The sequence below is a fragment of the Mustelus asterias genome, assembly GCF_964213995.1.
Source record: "Mustelus asterias chromosome 26 unlocalized genomic scaffold, sMusAst1.hap1.1 SUPER_26_unloc_2, whole genome shotgun sequence".
NCBI classification, from domain to species: Eukaryota; Metazoa; Chordata; class Chondrichthyes; order Carcharhiniformes; family Triakidae; genus Mustelus; species Mustelus asterias.
The window spans coordinates 627174-644315 of record NW_027590087.1 but is presented as its reverse complement, the minus strand read 5'-3'; the positions used below and the strand labels follow the sequence as shown (position 1 = coordinate 644315).

General features: G+C 43.9%; 2 protein-coding genes across 2 annotated transcripts in view; one reads left to right on the top strand and one right to left on the bottom strand.

Moving 5' to 3' along the window:
• The window catches only part of LOC144482118 (NACHT, LRR and PYD domains-containing protein 3-like), a 60708-nt gene extending 58815 nt beyond the window's left edge, over positions 1-1893 (bottom strand). The window contains exon 1 of the mRNA XM_078201349.1: positions 1776-1893. Within this exon, the coding sequence (XP_078057475.1) occupies positions 1776-1893 (118 nt within the window). The remainder of the gene's footprint in view (positions 1-1775) is intronic.
• LOC144482119 (NACHT, LRR and PYD domains-containing protein 3-like) overlaps positions 1-17142 on the top strand; it is a 456525-nt gene that overhangs the window by 408445 nt on the left and 30938 nt on the right. The window lies entirely within an intron of this gene.

The window sequence follows — 17142 nt, the reverse complement described above, 5'->3', positions numbered from 1 at the left end:
TAACACATAGATGTTCTTAGACTGTATGGCTGAATGTGATATGCTAAATAAAATTACGTGATGTAAATACAAAACGATTCTCTCACGAGAGTTGAATGGGTAATTCTAAGGAGGAGTGCCATGGTGTCCGGGGTTCTTCCTTGACAGCACAGCTATGCATCCATTTATCAGTGTATCACATTCTAATAATATCCTATTGCCCAATTGAAATCCTGGTTTGAACACGCCCACAGCAGACCTGGAGGCATTGCATTTCGGATCTGGAACACTCGTTTTGTCAGATACGTTAAATACAAAAAATGTACTTCCTTCCGTTACAAGTCAGTAAAAGTCTGTGTCATCTAGTTCTTGATTCCTTGAGTGGGAAGAAAGTTCCTCTTTTTAATACCATGGAGAGATAGAGACCATTCCAACAACAACTTTTTTGGTGAATATATTCCGCTCGAAGGATTGAATTGGCACCAGAGAATTTACAGATCCTCAATGAAAACAAAGATGCGAAGAAAATAATATTCTCGCAAGTTGGAACCAGAATGGAAGTTGCCAGTTGCCTTTGACGAAAGGCCTGATAGTTGTGTCCTCAGACATAACTCCGTAATGTGTTTCATGAAAGATCAGTGCTCCACTTGAATTGTGATGCTCTGCAATGATCGTGTGTTTTCGTGTATGTGCACACGCGCTGTGTGTTTGTGTGTGTTGTGTGCACGTGTGTGTTCGCATGTGTGCACATGTGTGCGCATGTGTGTGTTATGCGTGCATTTGTGAGTCTGTATGTCCCTGTGAATTTAATGGATTTTATCGTTAATTATTCCTTCTTAAATCCAATATGTCATATTTCGCACCAAATCAAGTTCAAGAACACAAACAGAGCAATTGTATCGTTATATCTCTTGATTGCTCTATTCAATTTCAATGACTGATCATTGAGGACCTGGCACAATTTTTGGTGATGCGATTGACATCTTCGAACTAAGACTGTTGACTCACGGTCAGTCCTGATGGGGTATGATAATGTATATGCCTATCGTTCCGAAACATCCACGTGCAATATTATGCTTATTTCTTATCTTATCTATCACTCATTGTTCAAATTCTGTAGCACCTCCTCACACAAAATCATCATCATGCATCATATCGAAATGGCTTCTTTATCCTTCCGACATAATAGGACATTGTTGCGTCTGCATTTCATTGAATGCAACCAGTTTCCAGCAGGACGGCCCTAACTCAGACCTACCACAACCTTAACTAATCACGAACGTAATAAAACACTTGTTTATTTCCAACGTTTAGCTTTTTTATCATTAACTTCTTCAATTGGTTTCAAAGCAAACTATCGATTGACATTTATCACGCTGTACCAATGGAGATTGAATGTCAATTGTTTCATACTGTCAGCGGCTAAAGAGCGAAGGCGAACTTCATTGTAAATTTTCTGTTGTGGGAGTACTCTGGGAGTACTCTGATATCTCGATCATCAAGTCTTTCTTCAGAACCTATGGTCCTGCTCTAGGTTTAGACTTACTTGTGCCTTCAGAAGTACGTTTGTTACTGTGCATGTCAAGTTGTGTGATATCGTTGCCATTCGCGCTCTGGCACTTCGGTGTATCCATCACATCATGTCCAACTTTCCAATTCGTTTTAGTTTGCATCCAGTTTCAACTCTCAGCTAATATTTAGTAGTCACGAAAATATCTCCATCATAAGGGCTTCTACTTCTCATTCCTAGCCTGTAATATTGTCATTGTCATTGTCACAGTACGAACTCATCCTACCCTCCCTCTTCTTGCTGCTGCGATACGATCTCTTTCCAAAGTTCAGCATTTCTTTCGAAAGTATTTCCGAGTATTTTCCACTGCCATGATCACTCCCTGTTTCATTTCCTGAACTCATTCTACGTTATCTCACCTGACGCGAGGATGTTAACATCTCTCCGTCACCTTGCATATCTTGCACATTTCGCCAATATGCCGTATCTGCCACGTGTATATCCTATTCGTCCTGCGAATGTGACATCATTTTATTTACTCTGACGGAATCTATGTTACTTTATTTACTTAACTACTTTTTTGATCAATGACTTTACCCTGCGCTTCCAATCGGTGCCATCACTGGCCTCGGTATGCCTTCCACGGGGAGGTTAACATATAGCGATACACACTCAAAACCTGAGGATGGATTATCAGTGCTCATAACGGAAGCATTCATTTCCAATATTTTCCCTGATGCCATAATGCATCATATAGTTTGGTGTTCATGCTGAGAAATTCCCAGCTTGAACCTCTCCACAAAGTGTGACTCTAGTGGTTCGCACCTGGTGGGTGAAACTGGGACATTCCATGCAAGGTACAATCCTTTGAGGACGACAATTTTGGAGCTACACGATACCAGTGCGACCCTGCCTTTGAATACCTATCCCACCCTCACTGTTAATATGCTGACAGAATGACCAGAGTGAGAAGTGAGACAGGGGTAGTCGTGATACATGCAGTGAGTTTTATTCAAATGATAAGCATAGTGTCAGTGGGTCATTGCACAGACAAAATCATCCAGAGATCCAAATAACAGGAATTAACATTGTCCTCAATCTTATTCACCGGCATTGAATCCCGATTCGGTAGAAAATAAGCTTCTCTAACAGAACGAAAATTGTAGCACCTTAAAGTCTCTGAACATTATGCGGGAATTTTGTTTTCCTCTTCTTGAAGCTGGTCAGCTCCATAGACTCCTTCATTTTCTTCACATCTTACCAAACAAATCCAAAAGGATCAATTAATTCCAATGCCCAAGAATCTCAAGGGTCCTCGCCTAAGAAAATTATGACTCGGTAAGCAATTGCTTCTCCTTGCACTGCTTATCCGAATTACTTGCACACTCCAAGCGAGCAATGCACTTTGTGTGCTGGTCAACATTGCTTGGCATTTGTGTTCGCAATACGCCATTAGCAGCCTTGCCGACAGGTTGCTGTGAACAAAGCTGTGGAATGTCCTCTGTCAGCCTATCCTCTTCTCTTCTACTATTTAAAGATCGTCGCCAAATTATCATTTGATAAATATTTTTCGAGCAGTTCCCTGCGTGAGCTAACCAAAGAATAGAAGTTACTCTATTTGTGCAAAGTAGCCGAAGTGAGGAGTGCCCATGTTAGGGCCAGGCTGAAACTATGTACTGCGTTCCCAGCGTTGTCTCACAAATGCATGTGCAGACCAGAGTTGAATCGTGAAACAACTTATCACGTTTTTAGCGCTGAGAAAACAACGCCCCAGTCTGCCTGCCAGGAAGATGTTGGAAAGAAAACTACCAGCAAATCACAAAAACAAATTTCTGTTAAATGTGGATACAATCTTGTTGGAAGATTTTCGTTTTGAAAAATGGTTTGAGGGATGAGAAGAGAATTGATTAAAATGAAGGATGTTTTTCATGTTGGAGTATCTTCCAGACACAGTGAAGAGAGTGGCTACGGAGGTTTTCAACTGTGCTAGATAGTAAAACCACCATATCACTGAGGGGAAACATGGGCAACTAACATGCCCGAGGCTGCATAACTAACACACGTTAAAACATCGATTTTTTTGTTCAAAGTTTAAAAATGACATGGTTACATTTCCATTTAAGCAGGCCATTCTCGGTTGTCCAGCCAAGCGGGGCTGATTACTTTTAGGCAAATATCAGCCATACTTTGTTGGAATGAGAATGCAGGCTGAAAGTACAGAAAGGCCTACAAATGTTCCTCGTGAAGTTTCAGTAGATCGTTTACTGAGAAACGTACTGACCTGCAAGCCGATCCCTTGAGTCCATTCGTTTATCAACATTGATCGATGCAGCAGCAGTCGGAACGCAAATTATGACAGAAGAGTTTTCCTCATTTTCCACCACAGTGTCACAGTTTGACGAGTGGATCAGGGATGTTGTTTATATACTGTTGCCCTGTCGTTCATGGGTAATGATCACAGGGACATTTGGGGCCTAACATTAGCATGTTAAATGAGTGGATCATTAATTGAGAGGACCGGTGACTGGAATCAAAGAATAAATCATTCTCCAAGATTTATGTGTCATTTTGGTGATAATCAAAATCATTTGTGTCTGATGATTGATTCGGTGAATTTTAAAATGAAATTTTCAACGTGCCTGAAGTAATGATAATTCTTTCAGCAGGCTGCCATTTAGCCCATCGTCCCCATGTTGGCTCTTTGAAAGAGCCACCGTATTGTAGCTATTCAACATATGCTCTTTACTCATAACGATTCTTTTTTATTCACTTTGAAATACTTCTGAAAGCTCCTTTTCAAAATTTGCTATTGAATCTATTTCCATTTTTCGTTCGGGCGGCTGACACCTGATCTTGACATCTCCTTGTGTGGAAAAGGATTCTAATGAAGAGCCATTGAGAGTTTTGCTCAGTTTTCCTCATTTTTGTTCTGATGAGATTCAGGTTTCCCTCCCATGTACATATCCCACTGTCACTCCAAGAAATAGAACTCCACAGTTCTTCCCAGTGTCCTTTGCCCAATATTCACCCATAGACCATTATTTTGAAAGCTTGCTGTGCAGACATTATGTCAACTCTGATTGAGCGATGGTGTTACGGAAAATTAATTTCTTTCCACCATTTGAACTGTGATAACAACTCAGTAGCGACTTAATATATGTACAGAGCTCTGAGACATTCTGTGTTGTTCGTGCAAAATCCTTCTTTTCATTTACAGTGTTGCCTGAAATTAATCTCTCTCTTCATGCTCTTTATGTGCCCCACCCACCCTTCCACCATTCTTACATTTCACTCTCACTCTCCCTTTCTCTCTGCGTCTCAGTTTCTCTGTCAGTCCCAATCTCTAGATATGTCCCAACGTCTACCAGTACAGCTGTCCTTACTCTCTCGCTGAATCGCCATTTTGTCGCTGAAACTGAATATCCAGTTATTATCTCCTTTATGATTATTGGCCTGGAAGCACTGAAGGCAGCTCAAGATCAACAATTTTTAACATAGAAATGTGGACAGCCTCTACCTGTGAGCTTTTCCCCAGACCGTTCAGAACAATACTCCCAATTCTCACTGCCAAGTATTTCTCTGCTCTGGGAAAATCAATCTCGCTCTCTCACTTCCGATCTATATCTGGTATTTACATCTCTCCAATAACATCCCCTCTCATGGTTTCCTCCTTTCTCTCAGATCCTTGAATTCCCCGTTCTGATTTTATATTTCCCCCGACTACGTTCTGTTGCCCCATCTCGTCCCTTCCTCGCTTTCTTTATTTGTGACTGCTTACCCTTCCCTCACCTTCGTCGTCTTCCTCTCAGGTGCCCCCTCACCCTGCACTATCCAGCTGCCAAGTTGGTTCATTAACTGGAGTTTCAATACACGAACGTATCGTTAAATACTTGTCTCCGAAGTGGAATTTGCCTGTCAACACTTGCCATCCAGTCTGACATTTCCTCCCAAGTGCGAGGAATGAGCTATCCCTGAATATGAAACAATGCTCAATGCCAGTCTATGGGGCCAATGCACAGAATATCAGCGATAGAGTGTCAATTTCTCACAAACACAATCAATTAGATAGAACAACAATAGTGTTTTGTTTTTATATGAAAGGCATTGGGCTGGCTAGAATTTCACCAGTTCGCATGGAATATATGACAGATCATGGCATAACTGCAAGATGCGGCATGAGTTGGCATGGACGTCTGTTGGGTGAGAGCTGTTGCGCTGTTTTTGCTTTTTGCAGCTGGGAAAAATGTCATGGAATACCAAGGCAGAACTGTCTGACCCTGTGGTTACCTCGACATTGATTCTAGAGCAGCATCACTCCGATTAACAACGAGATCACTCCAAAACAAATCTCGAAACTAATTCGGTAACAGTTTCTCAACTCAGCTTTTCAGAATCTGGAAAGTACACAATTCGAATGATAATCTTTGATTCGACAAGTAGCATTTTCCCAACTTCCACAAGATATCAACAGAACTGAAGTCCATAATGCCTGGAAGCAGTTCCATTGCGCCTTGATTGCACTTTCTGTCATCCCTTCACTCTCTTTGTAAAGTGTGATTATAAACTATACTGCAGTTTGGACCAGTAATAGATTGATTTTAACTGGTGCAGTACATGTTGTTTTCTATAGTATGTAGTGCTATTAATAAGTGACCCTGCTTACATATTTTCCAGGTTCTCATTTTAATTTTCCTTGTTTTTCAGCATTATTCAGTTTTTATTGATTCATTTGGGGGATTTGCCCATCCCTAATTGGCTTTGAACGGAATGGCTTGATGGGTGATCTCAGATTATTGAAGAATCAATCAGATTGCTCTGGATTGAGTTGGACGCAGGGCAGTCCAGGCGAGAACGTTATCCTTCTTAAAAGACCCGACTGAACTAGATGGGATTTTGCGACAGTCGGCAATGGTTTTAACGTTCACTATTGGATATATAATTTCAGATTTTTATTGAGTGCAAATATTTCAATCCGCCTGGAGTTTAAACTGGATTTGGAGATTTTAACGCAGGATCTCTGGAATATTATCCAGAGAGAATCCCGCTCCGCCACCGCCTCCCAGGTCACCTATTTGTCCTAACGTGATGTGAGAATTGTTTTGCTGATGTATTCCCCGTGGATTGTTTGTCCACTTGATACAGCTCATGTCCCACAGTCACATCATGAAATGTCCCCATTCCAGTTGGACAGCGAGCATAGAAATCGAAGTATTATCCTGAAAACATTTCGGAAAACTTTCTCATTCCTATGCTTTATTCCAAAACTAACCATCTGACTGGTAAATAAATGGGTTTTAACACTCGTCACTCTATATATATTTTTGCATAGTTTACATATCTGTCTGATATCTCTGTAAATTTGGAACTCGACCTCAGGTATTTTTTGGAGCCCAGTGGAATGCCCACATAAACGTGGCCATGCAAAATTCATGTCACAAATCCAGCTGAATTAGTTCATTCATTCTTCTCTCAAGGTCTTGCGAGTTGTGCTCACATCAGGGAAATAAAACATAGCGTTGAGATAGCGGTATGTTTGGTATTTTGATGGCGATGTTTTCTGTCATACAGCTGAAAGCAGAGTTGCCACCCTAGATATTTGTGTTTGAATAATACCGCTTTTCAGCTGCTTACCATTTGGTTAAAACGTTGCGTTGCCCACAAAAATGACAGGAAATGAAACCGCTGCTCCCGGCTGCTGCAGACTGCGGCCCGCAGACATTTGGATCCGAATCGCCCCGTCATCGAACTTAGCCGTTGAAATCTTCATGTGCAGGTTTTTTAAAATTTCAAATGTGGTCATCCAATAACATATTGGACTCTTTATTGCTTGGCTCTTTTAGGCCCACTGCTAAGCCTATCAGCAGCCAATGTCGGGAGGACGGAGCCTATGTTTGAACCAGCAGCACGCAGTCAGTCCCAGGTTAGTTATTTTTTTATTCCAATTTTGGGAAGAATGAGTGACAGGTCAGTGCAGCCTGGAGCAGCTGCAGAATCCCGGCGGCTGGAATGATTTGATTCGATCAGGCCGCACTTCCTGAGGCCCGAGGGAGCGTCTAATTTAATTTGTTCCGGTCTTGGGAGAGGGGTGTGGACAAATCGCCAGTGCGGTTCTTCAGAAAGTTAATGCGGGACTGGAGGGAGATATGTCGTGATGGACCGGGAACAGGGGAAGTCGCGGAGCGGCTGAGATGTGTGAAGCCATAGCTGGAATGGGATGTGAAAGTCACAGCTGGCTTGGGATGTGTGAGTCACGGGAGAATTGGGATGTGTGAAGTGATGGCGGACCCAGAGAGAGAAAAGATTCGTTGAATGCAGGCATTGTGATCTGGTCACGATACGGCATTGAGAGTTTTTAGCGCAGTGAGTTTTTTTAGTGAATTCCTGCGCCACAGTGAGTGAGACCGTGTGTGGCAGTGATTGTGTGTGTGGCGTTCAGAGTGTGTAGCTGTGTGTGATGTCAGTCAGTGTGCATGACTGTGAGTTTGCGAACGTTGAAGTGAAATTGAGTGATTTTGTGTGCGCAGCCGTAAGAATCAATGAGAGTCAATGGCAGTGACAGCATGTTTCTGTAACATTGATAGTGTTGGCCTGTGTGTCACTGAGACTGGGTGTACATCTGCAGCATTGAGGAAATGAGTGAGGGAGAGTGACTGTACCTTACTCTCAGTCCCACGACTCTCCATTACTCTCAACTTTCTCCACCAAGAGATACACAAGAACCAACGCGCAGTGACTGAGGATGAGTTAGTGAACAGCTTGAGACTGGAAGGATCACATAATTGCTGAAACCTTCGCTTGGTAATTTTTGCTAAATTTTCGCTTCAACTTTTCAAGTTAATGAAGTGACATTATTTTCATTTCTCTCAGCATTTCAAAATAATGTTCATAAAACCTGAACAATATATTGAAGTTCAGTATATTGTGGTGTCAAGCTTTATCATTCCAAAATGTTCTATCAGCCACTGGATGGAGATGGAGATGGAGAAAGCATGCAAATATGATTCCCCGAACGACAAGTTTGCAAGAGCCAGATCCAGCACTAATAAAGCGACTCCAGTGATCACGGTCTTTGCACCAAGGAAATCTGTTGCATGCACCTTAATCTCTGCACGAATCGCTCACATGCACAAATGGGTATGTAGAAGAATGAGATTCTCAATTTCAGCTCGCAAATTTTCTGGGAAAGGAAACAATTTGTTAATTTTCTTTTACATTGTTGAGATAGGCACCCTCCGCAGTTCAGTGTATAGTTCACATGGTCAGGCAGTGAGCTACTGATCCACTTGGGAAATAATTTACTCCGCTGAATAGTTGCAGTTTTTCTGACCGTGTGGCGGGAGGTTTCCGATCTATTTCATGCATGTGTCAGCAAACTAGTTGGCATATACAGGGTTAATAACAATGTTCGTCTTGTATGATGCTCTTGTTCTGTGGTAACTGAAATACATAGTTTCAGTCTGCATAGGGTATTTCAGGAACTAAAACTGGGGGTCGTTTAACTCTGAATAACGAGAACGAAATGTGAGTGTAGAAACTTGGGAATAAGGGCCACAGCGGTTGCCCTGCAGATAGATTGGGTAGTACGTGGGCTCAGAGGCGGCATTTTGGGGCAAAAGGCCGAATAAAGAGGGATAAGAACATAAGAACATAAGAAATAGGGGCAGGAGTAGGCCATCTAGCCCCTCGAGCCTGGCCCACCATTCAATAAGATCGTGGCTGATCTGAAGTGGATCAGGTCAACTTACCCACCTGATCCCCATAACCCCTAATTCCCTTACCGATCAGGAATCCATCTATCCGTGATTTGAACATATTCAACGAGGTAGCCTCCACCACTTCAGTGGGCAGAGAATTCCAGAGATTCACCACTCTCTGAGAGAAGAAGTTCCTCCTCAACTCTGTCCTAAACTGACCCCCCTTTATTTTGAGTCTGTGCCCTCGAGTTCTAGTTTCCTTTCTAAGTGGAAAGAACCTCTCCACCTCTACCCTATCCAGCCCCTTCATAGCAGTTCTTTGCTAATTCTTTCGGAGAATATTCGAATTGCCCGAATCCGATATGTGTCTGGGACGAAACGTTTGTGAAGTTGGAAGTCATTGGTAGCATTGTGACACTGCTCCGGGACTGACAATAGGACAGACTTCCCAATATGGCATGAAATGTTTGTATAAGCAAAGTCCTCTTACTGTGACAAGATGACCAGCTGCAGTGTGTTCGGTATAGAATTGAACAAACAATATAACTGTTGTAGTTGGTAACACTCATGAGGAATATAAGCAGGAGTCTGTCAATCTGCCGGTCCAGCCAGCTCAATCATTCGACCATATCATGACTGACCAGATTGTGACGTTAGCTCCACTTCCCTGCCTGTTCCACAGAACTCCCTTGTCAATCAATTCTCAGTCAGCCAGTTGAAACACTGAATGGTTTTCCTCAAGTACTGTCAACATTCCTTTCAGAATTCCCTTCCATTTTCCATCATTATGTGATACTCGCCGCAACATATTCCTGACCCTTGAATCAGCTGGAAGATCGCATAGATTCCCGTCACATTTCCATCAGCCAGCCCCTCAACAATATCTCAATCAATTCCCTCATCAATTCCCTCTTTCCGCACACCCATCACATCACGTCTTCAAACACTTCACCATTAATTTCTGCATTTCCCACTTCACCCAGACTTCCGTCACTCTCTGTCTCGCTCCGTGTCTTGAGCCTATCTCTTCCAAACATTCCCAACACCTCTGCTCCTGCCTCCTTAACTCCAGCATCGCAGTCTATTATGTCTATTCTTCCAGCTCCAATACTTCCATGCCGTCCATTGCCTTTATCACCATCTCCATACTTTCACTGTCACCCAGATATTCCTCAGGACAATTTCATCAATTAGTCCCAACACCCCTCTATACCAAAGCCCTCCCATTTCTGGACATCTTGAGTCAAACCGCTTCCCACTATCAGGGAACCTATCTGCCAACTGAACATCAATCACCCCCTGTGAGCCTCCATAACTTCGACTCCCAGTGTTTTCTAATTTCAAGGAGACAATTAACTCCTCCATGTGATCGGAAATCAACTCCACAAAGCTCTTAACCATATGCTGCCCATGTCCTTAACTGTAATATTTCACGCCACTAGTTCTATTCTCACCATGTCCATATTTCTTAGTGCATATCCTCAACTCACCACACATTTAATCCACTCCCTGCTCATTACTTGATTCTCGAAACATTTTCCATTATATCAGTGCCAATTCAATGGCTTCATTATCCTGTTATTGTGTATTGGGCGGCACGGTGGCACAGTGGTAAGCACTACTGGCTCACAGCGCCAGGAACCCAGGTTCAATTCCAACCTCGGGTCACTGTGTGTTTTGAGTTTACACGTTCTCCCCGTATCTGCCTGGGTTTCCTCTGGGTGCACCTGTTAACACCCCCAGTCCAAAGATGTGCAGGTTAGTTTCATTGGTCATGCTAAATTAACCCTAGCCTCAGGGGGATTTTCAGGGTAAATATGAAGGGTTACAGTAATAGGTCCTGCGTGGCATTGGTGTCGGTGCAGACTCGATGGGCCGACTGGCCTCTCTCTGCACTGTCAGGATTCTATGATTCCATGATTCTATTCTATGATTCTACGCTCTTTCTCCATCTCTGCAAACAGCTCCATGGCCACCTCCACGCCTCCGCTGCCATTCATAGAAATATACCGACATAGAAGGTAGGAACAGTAGGAGGCCATTAATCCCGTCGAGCCTGCTTCGCCATTGATCACCATTAATGGTTGTTCATCCAACTCAATAGACTAATCCTGCTTTCTCGCCATAACCTTTGATCCCATTCGCCCCAAATGCTTTATCCAGCCGCCTCTTGAATACATTCATTGTTTCGGTATCAACTATTTCCTGTGGTAATGAATCCCACAGGCTCCCCAAGCTTTGGGTGAAGAAATGTGTTCTCACCTCCGTCCTAAATGGTGTAACATTTATCGACAGACTGTGACCTCTGGTTCTGGACAGCCGCTCTTTCGGGAATATTCTTCCTGTAAATACGCAGTCTAGTTCTGTTAGAATTTTATCAGTCTCTATGAGATCCCCCCAGCACCCCCCCCCCCCGCCCCCTCATGCAAAGAACAAAGAACAAAGAACAATACAGCACAGGAACAGGCCCTTCGGCCCTCCAAGCCCGCGCCGCTCCCCGGTCCAGGATTGAATCCTGAATCCAGGATCCCCGCCCAATTTTCCAGCCCATCTACATCCTAATATCCTATCCACCGAGCTGTCCCTCACAGCTACGATGCTTTGTTCATCACAACCTATTAACTCACCCCCACCCCCCCATTCCAGACCATGTGATCTCCAGGGAGAGGCGAAAACCCAGAGTGAAAACCCCAGGGCCAATATGGGGAAACAAAATCTGGGAAATGCCTCTCCGACCCCCTGAGGCGATCGAAACGAGTCCAGGAGATCACACTGGCCCTGATCAGAAAATGCTTCCCAACCCTATTCATTTCCACTTCTGCTTTACGAACACCATCTGAATTCCCTGCCCCCGAGACAGGTTCCCAACTATCCGCAGTCTCGCTCTGTACTGGCACCAGCAAGATGATCATAGAATGAAGCCTTGAAACGAGAAACAAAGAACAATTAGCCCGCGCCGCTCCCTGGTCCAAACTAGACCACTCTATTGTATCCCTCCATTCCCACTCCGTTCATATAGCTGTCTAGATAAGTCTTAAACGTTCCCAGTGTGTCCGCCTCCACCACCTTGCCCGGCAACACATTCCAGGCCCCCACGACCCTCTGTGTAAAATATGTCCTTCTGATATCTGTGTTAAACCTCCCCCCCTTCACCTTGAACCCATGACCCCTCGTGAACGTCACCACCGACCCGGGGAAAAGCTTCCCACCGTTCACCCTATCTATGCCTTTCATAATTTTATACACCTCTATTAAGTCTCCCCTCATCCTCCGTCTTTCCAAGGAGAACAACCCCAGTTTCCCCAATCTCTCCTCATAACGAAGCCCCTCCATACCAGGCAACATCCTGGTAAACCTCCTCTGTACTCTCTCCAAAGCCTCGTCGTCCTTCTGGTAGTGTGGCGACCAGAACTGGACGCAAAAATGCGGCCGAACCAACGTTCTATACATCTGCAACATCAGACCCCAACTTTTATACTCTATGCCCCGTCCTATAAATGCCATATGCCTTCTTCACCACCTTCTCCACCTGTGACGTCACCTTCAAAGATCTGTGGACTTGCACACGCAGGTCCCTCTGCGTCTCTACACCCTTTATGGTTCTTCCATTTATCGTGTAGCTCCTCCCTACATTATTCCCACCAAAATGCATCACTTCGCATTCATCAGGATTGAACTCCATCTGCCATTTCTTTGCCCAAATTTCCAGCCTATCTATAGCCTTCTGTAGCCTCTGACAATGTTCCTCATTATCTGCAAGTCCTGCCAGTTTTGTGTCGTCCGCAATCTTACTGATCACCCCAGTTACTCCTTCTTCCAGATCATTTATATAAATCACAAACAGCAGAGGTCCCAATACAGAGCCCTGCGGAACACCACTAGTCACAGGCCTCCAGCCGGAAAAAGACCCTTCCACTACCACCCTCTGTCTTCTATGACCAAGCCAGTTCTCCACCCATCTAGCCACCTCCCCCTTTATCCCATGAGATCCAACCTTTTTCACTAGCCTAACATGAGGGACTTTGTCAAACGCTTTACTAAAGTCCATATAGACAACATCCACGGCCCTTCCTTCGTCAACCATTCTGGTCACTTCTTCAAAAAACACCACCAGGTTAGTGAGGCATGACCCCCCTCTCACAAAACCATGCTGACTATCGTTAATGAGTTTATTCCTTTCTAAATGCGCATACATCCTATCTCTAAGAATCTTCTCCAACAACTTCCCCACCACGGACGTCAAGCTCACCGGCCTATAATTACCCGGGTTATCCTTCCTACCCTTCTTAAATAACGGGGCCACATTACCTATCCTCCAATCCTCTGGGACCTCACCTGCGTCCAGTGACGAGAGAAAGATTTGCGTCAGAGGCCCAACGATTCGTCTGAACTCCAGAGGAAACAATCCTAATTTAGTAAATCTTTTCTCTTACATCAGTCCCACCATCCCTGCAATCAGCCTGGTAAACCTTCGTTGCACTCCCAAGAGAACAAGAACATCCTTCCTCAAAACTGCACACAATGTTCTCGGTATGGCCTCATCAATGCCCTGGATAATTGCAACAACACATCCCTGCTCCTGTATTCTAAACATTTCGCAGTGAAGGCCAACATGCCATTTGCCTTCTTTAGTGCCTGCTGCACCTGCATGCTTACCATCAGCGACTGGTGCACAAGGACAATCACTTCCCGCTGCATACTCCTCTCTCCCAATTTACAGCCATTCAGATAATAATCTGCCTGCTTGTTTTTGCTTCCAAAGTGAATAAACTCATATATATCCAAATTATACGGCATCTGCCATTGAATTGCCCTCTCACCCAACCTGTCCAGATCATGCTGAAGAATCTCTGCATCCTCGTCACAGTTTACCGTCCCACCCAGCTTGGTATCACCTGCGAACTTGGAAATATTACATTTTCAAAATATGATTCCAATTATGATTATTGTTTTCCAAATCCGAGAGAATATTGTTTTGAAAGTGGAACCATTTTCTAACTGTTATTGACATAATCCATTTCATGAATAATGTGGATAAACGAAAGTTATTTTTCACAGGCAGAGGAATGTATCAATGAATTTCAGATTCAAGGGAAGAAAATTCAGCACCGAAGTTATGGGAACTGGGCTAAATTATTAGACTGGTGCAAATAAACATCCAATCTGTAACTGACAGCGTCGATGAACACTTACATATTCGGATTAAATACTTTTATAACATGTATTCCTTAGCCATTCAATTGCATGTGGTGGTGAATTAAATTTTCAACTAACTTTTCACAACAGCTCGATTTATAACTGATTTTTTCAGCGCCACTGTTGGTTGGATTCGGTAAAATCTGGTGACGATTTTGATCTGGTTAAATTGTGTGAGTGAGAATGTGAGTTCCTCTTCACTGAAGATCCCCCTCACATTTCACTAATTTCCCAATCAGTGTAAGGGGATATTTGATCACACTGATAAATAGATTTCTGAACTGTCTCTGGGTTATTGTGTAAATAGCTGTGTTTGTACAGGAGCTCAGAAGCTGCAGCATAATTCCAGCTTCTCCAAAAGCGGGGAAGCCGCTAAATATAAATCTGCGATTGAAGGCTCCTGTAATTCTATAGTGTAAGAAATGTATAACCGTTGTCATCCAGAGCAAGATAAAACTATTGGATATTGCAAAGAGTAACACAATGGATTTTCTGCGATTCATCAGCTCAGGATCCTTTTCATTCCCGGCAATGTTGCGATGCCGGAGGCTAATTCTTCCGCGATTGGCTCTTAAAATGCATCTGACCGTGACTATGTTAAAGAATAAAATCATAAAGAATGGAATCACTGGGGTTAGCAGCTGCTCAATCCAGGAAAATGCAATCCAAGTAGGTGAAATGTAAAAATTTGTTGATAGCAAGCAACCCAAATCTCCATAGCTGTTATAGGCGAATGGCCAGGGAATGTTCTTTAAACAGAACAGCGAGCTCACTATACTGATAACCACAGCAGCAGTTTTCTCGGTGCAGTATTTTGTTTTCAGTTTCTGACAGCAAATTGCCACAAGGCGATCAAAGGTAAAACTGACCGTCAACCAAACAGAAATGTCAATGGCAGCCGGAGACATGTAGAGAATGAATCTGCACACGGGAGTGTAGAACAGGAACGTGTCTTGACAATAAATTGCAGCAATGCGATGTAAGATAACATTACAGACAATAACCACGAGATCCGCTGTCGCCATAGCCACCAGGTAACGGGCGATGTATTTGCTCAGGCCACAATTTTTGGAATACAGAATTACAATTGTTACGATGTTCACTGTGTGGAATAGAATGGAAAAAACAAGTAATATAACCTGCCGTTGATTATGCTGGAAGAACAGTTCAATAGCTGGCCAAAAATAAAAATAGACGATCTGCTGGAAACATGGCCATTTGAAGTTAAACACACTGAAACCCCAATCCCAGGCTTCTGCATTCCTCTCTGAATATCCAGTGCAAGGAATATGGGATCATTGTGGTGTATAATACTGCAACAGTAATGCGGTGTTCATTAGCTTTTAGATAGCAATCGTTAGCTACTTAAAATGATTGTGTTAAAACTGAGCACAAAGCCGATTCGAAGCGGGGGGGGGGGGGTGGCGGAGCGGGGATGTCCAGGATTAACGGGCTGAGGAAGCAGACAATACGAATGATGAGCGGAGAACCAAACAATATTGATAACAGCAGAAGGGTATTTGTAAGAGGGAGGTCGTGCCTTACAAATTTGGTGGAGTTTTTTGAGGAAGTGACAAAAACGGTTGATGAAGGAAGGGCCGTGGATGTCGTCTATATGGATTTCAGTAAAGCATTTGACAAAGTCTCACATGGCAGGTTGGTTAAGAAGGTTAAGGCTCATGGGATACAAGGAGAAGTGGCTAGATGGGTGGAGAACTGGCTTGGCCATAGGAGACAGAGGGTAGTGGTCGAAGGGTCTTTTTCCGGCTGGAGGTCTGTGACCAGTGGTGTTCTGCAGGGCTCTGTACTGGGACCTCTGCTATTTGTGATATATATAAATGATTTGGAAGAAGGTGTAACTGGTGTAATCAGCAAGTTTGCGGATGACACGAAGATGGCTGGAATTGCGGATAGCGAAGAGCATTGTCGGGCAATACAACAGGATATAGATAGGCTGGAAAATTGGGCGGAGAGGTGGCAGATGGAATTTAATCCGGATAAATGCGAAATGATGCATTTTGGAAGAAATAATGTAGGGAGGAGTTATACAATAAATGGCAGAGTCATCAGGAGTATAGAAACACAGAGGGACCTAGGTGTGCAAGTCCACAAATCCTTGAAGGTGGCAACACAGGTGGAGAAGGTGGTGAAGAAGGCATATGGCATGCTTGCCTTTATAGGACGGGGTTTCGAGTATAAAAGCTGGAGTCTGATGATGCAGCTGTATAGAACGCTGGTTAGGCCACATTTGGAGTACTGCGTCCAGTTCTGGTCGCCGCACTACCAGAAGGACGTGGAGGCATTGGAGAGAGTGCAGAGAAGGTTTACCAGGATGTTGCCTGGTATGGAGGGTCTTAGCTATGAGGAGAGATTGGGTAGACTGGGATTGTTCTCCTTGGAAAGACGGAGAATGAGGGGAGATCTAATAGAGGTATACAAGATTATGAGGGGTATAGATAGGGTGAACAGTGGGAAGCTTTTTCCCAGGTCGGAGGTGACGATCACGAGGGGTCACGGGCTCAAGCTGAGAGGGGCGAAGTATAACTCAGACATCAGAGGGACGTTTTTTACACAGAGGGTGGTGGGGGCCTGGAATGCGCTGCCAAGTAGGGTGGTGGAGGCAGGCACGCTGACATCGTTTAAGACTTACCTGGATAGTCACATGAGCAGTCTGGGAATGGAGGGATACAAACGATTGGTCTAGTTGGACCAAGGAGCGGCACAGGCTTGGAGGGCCGAAGGGCCTGTTTCCTGTGCTGTACT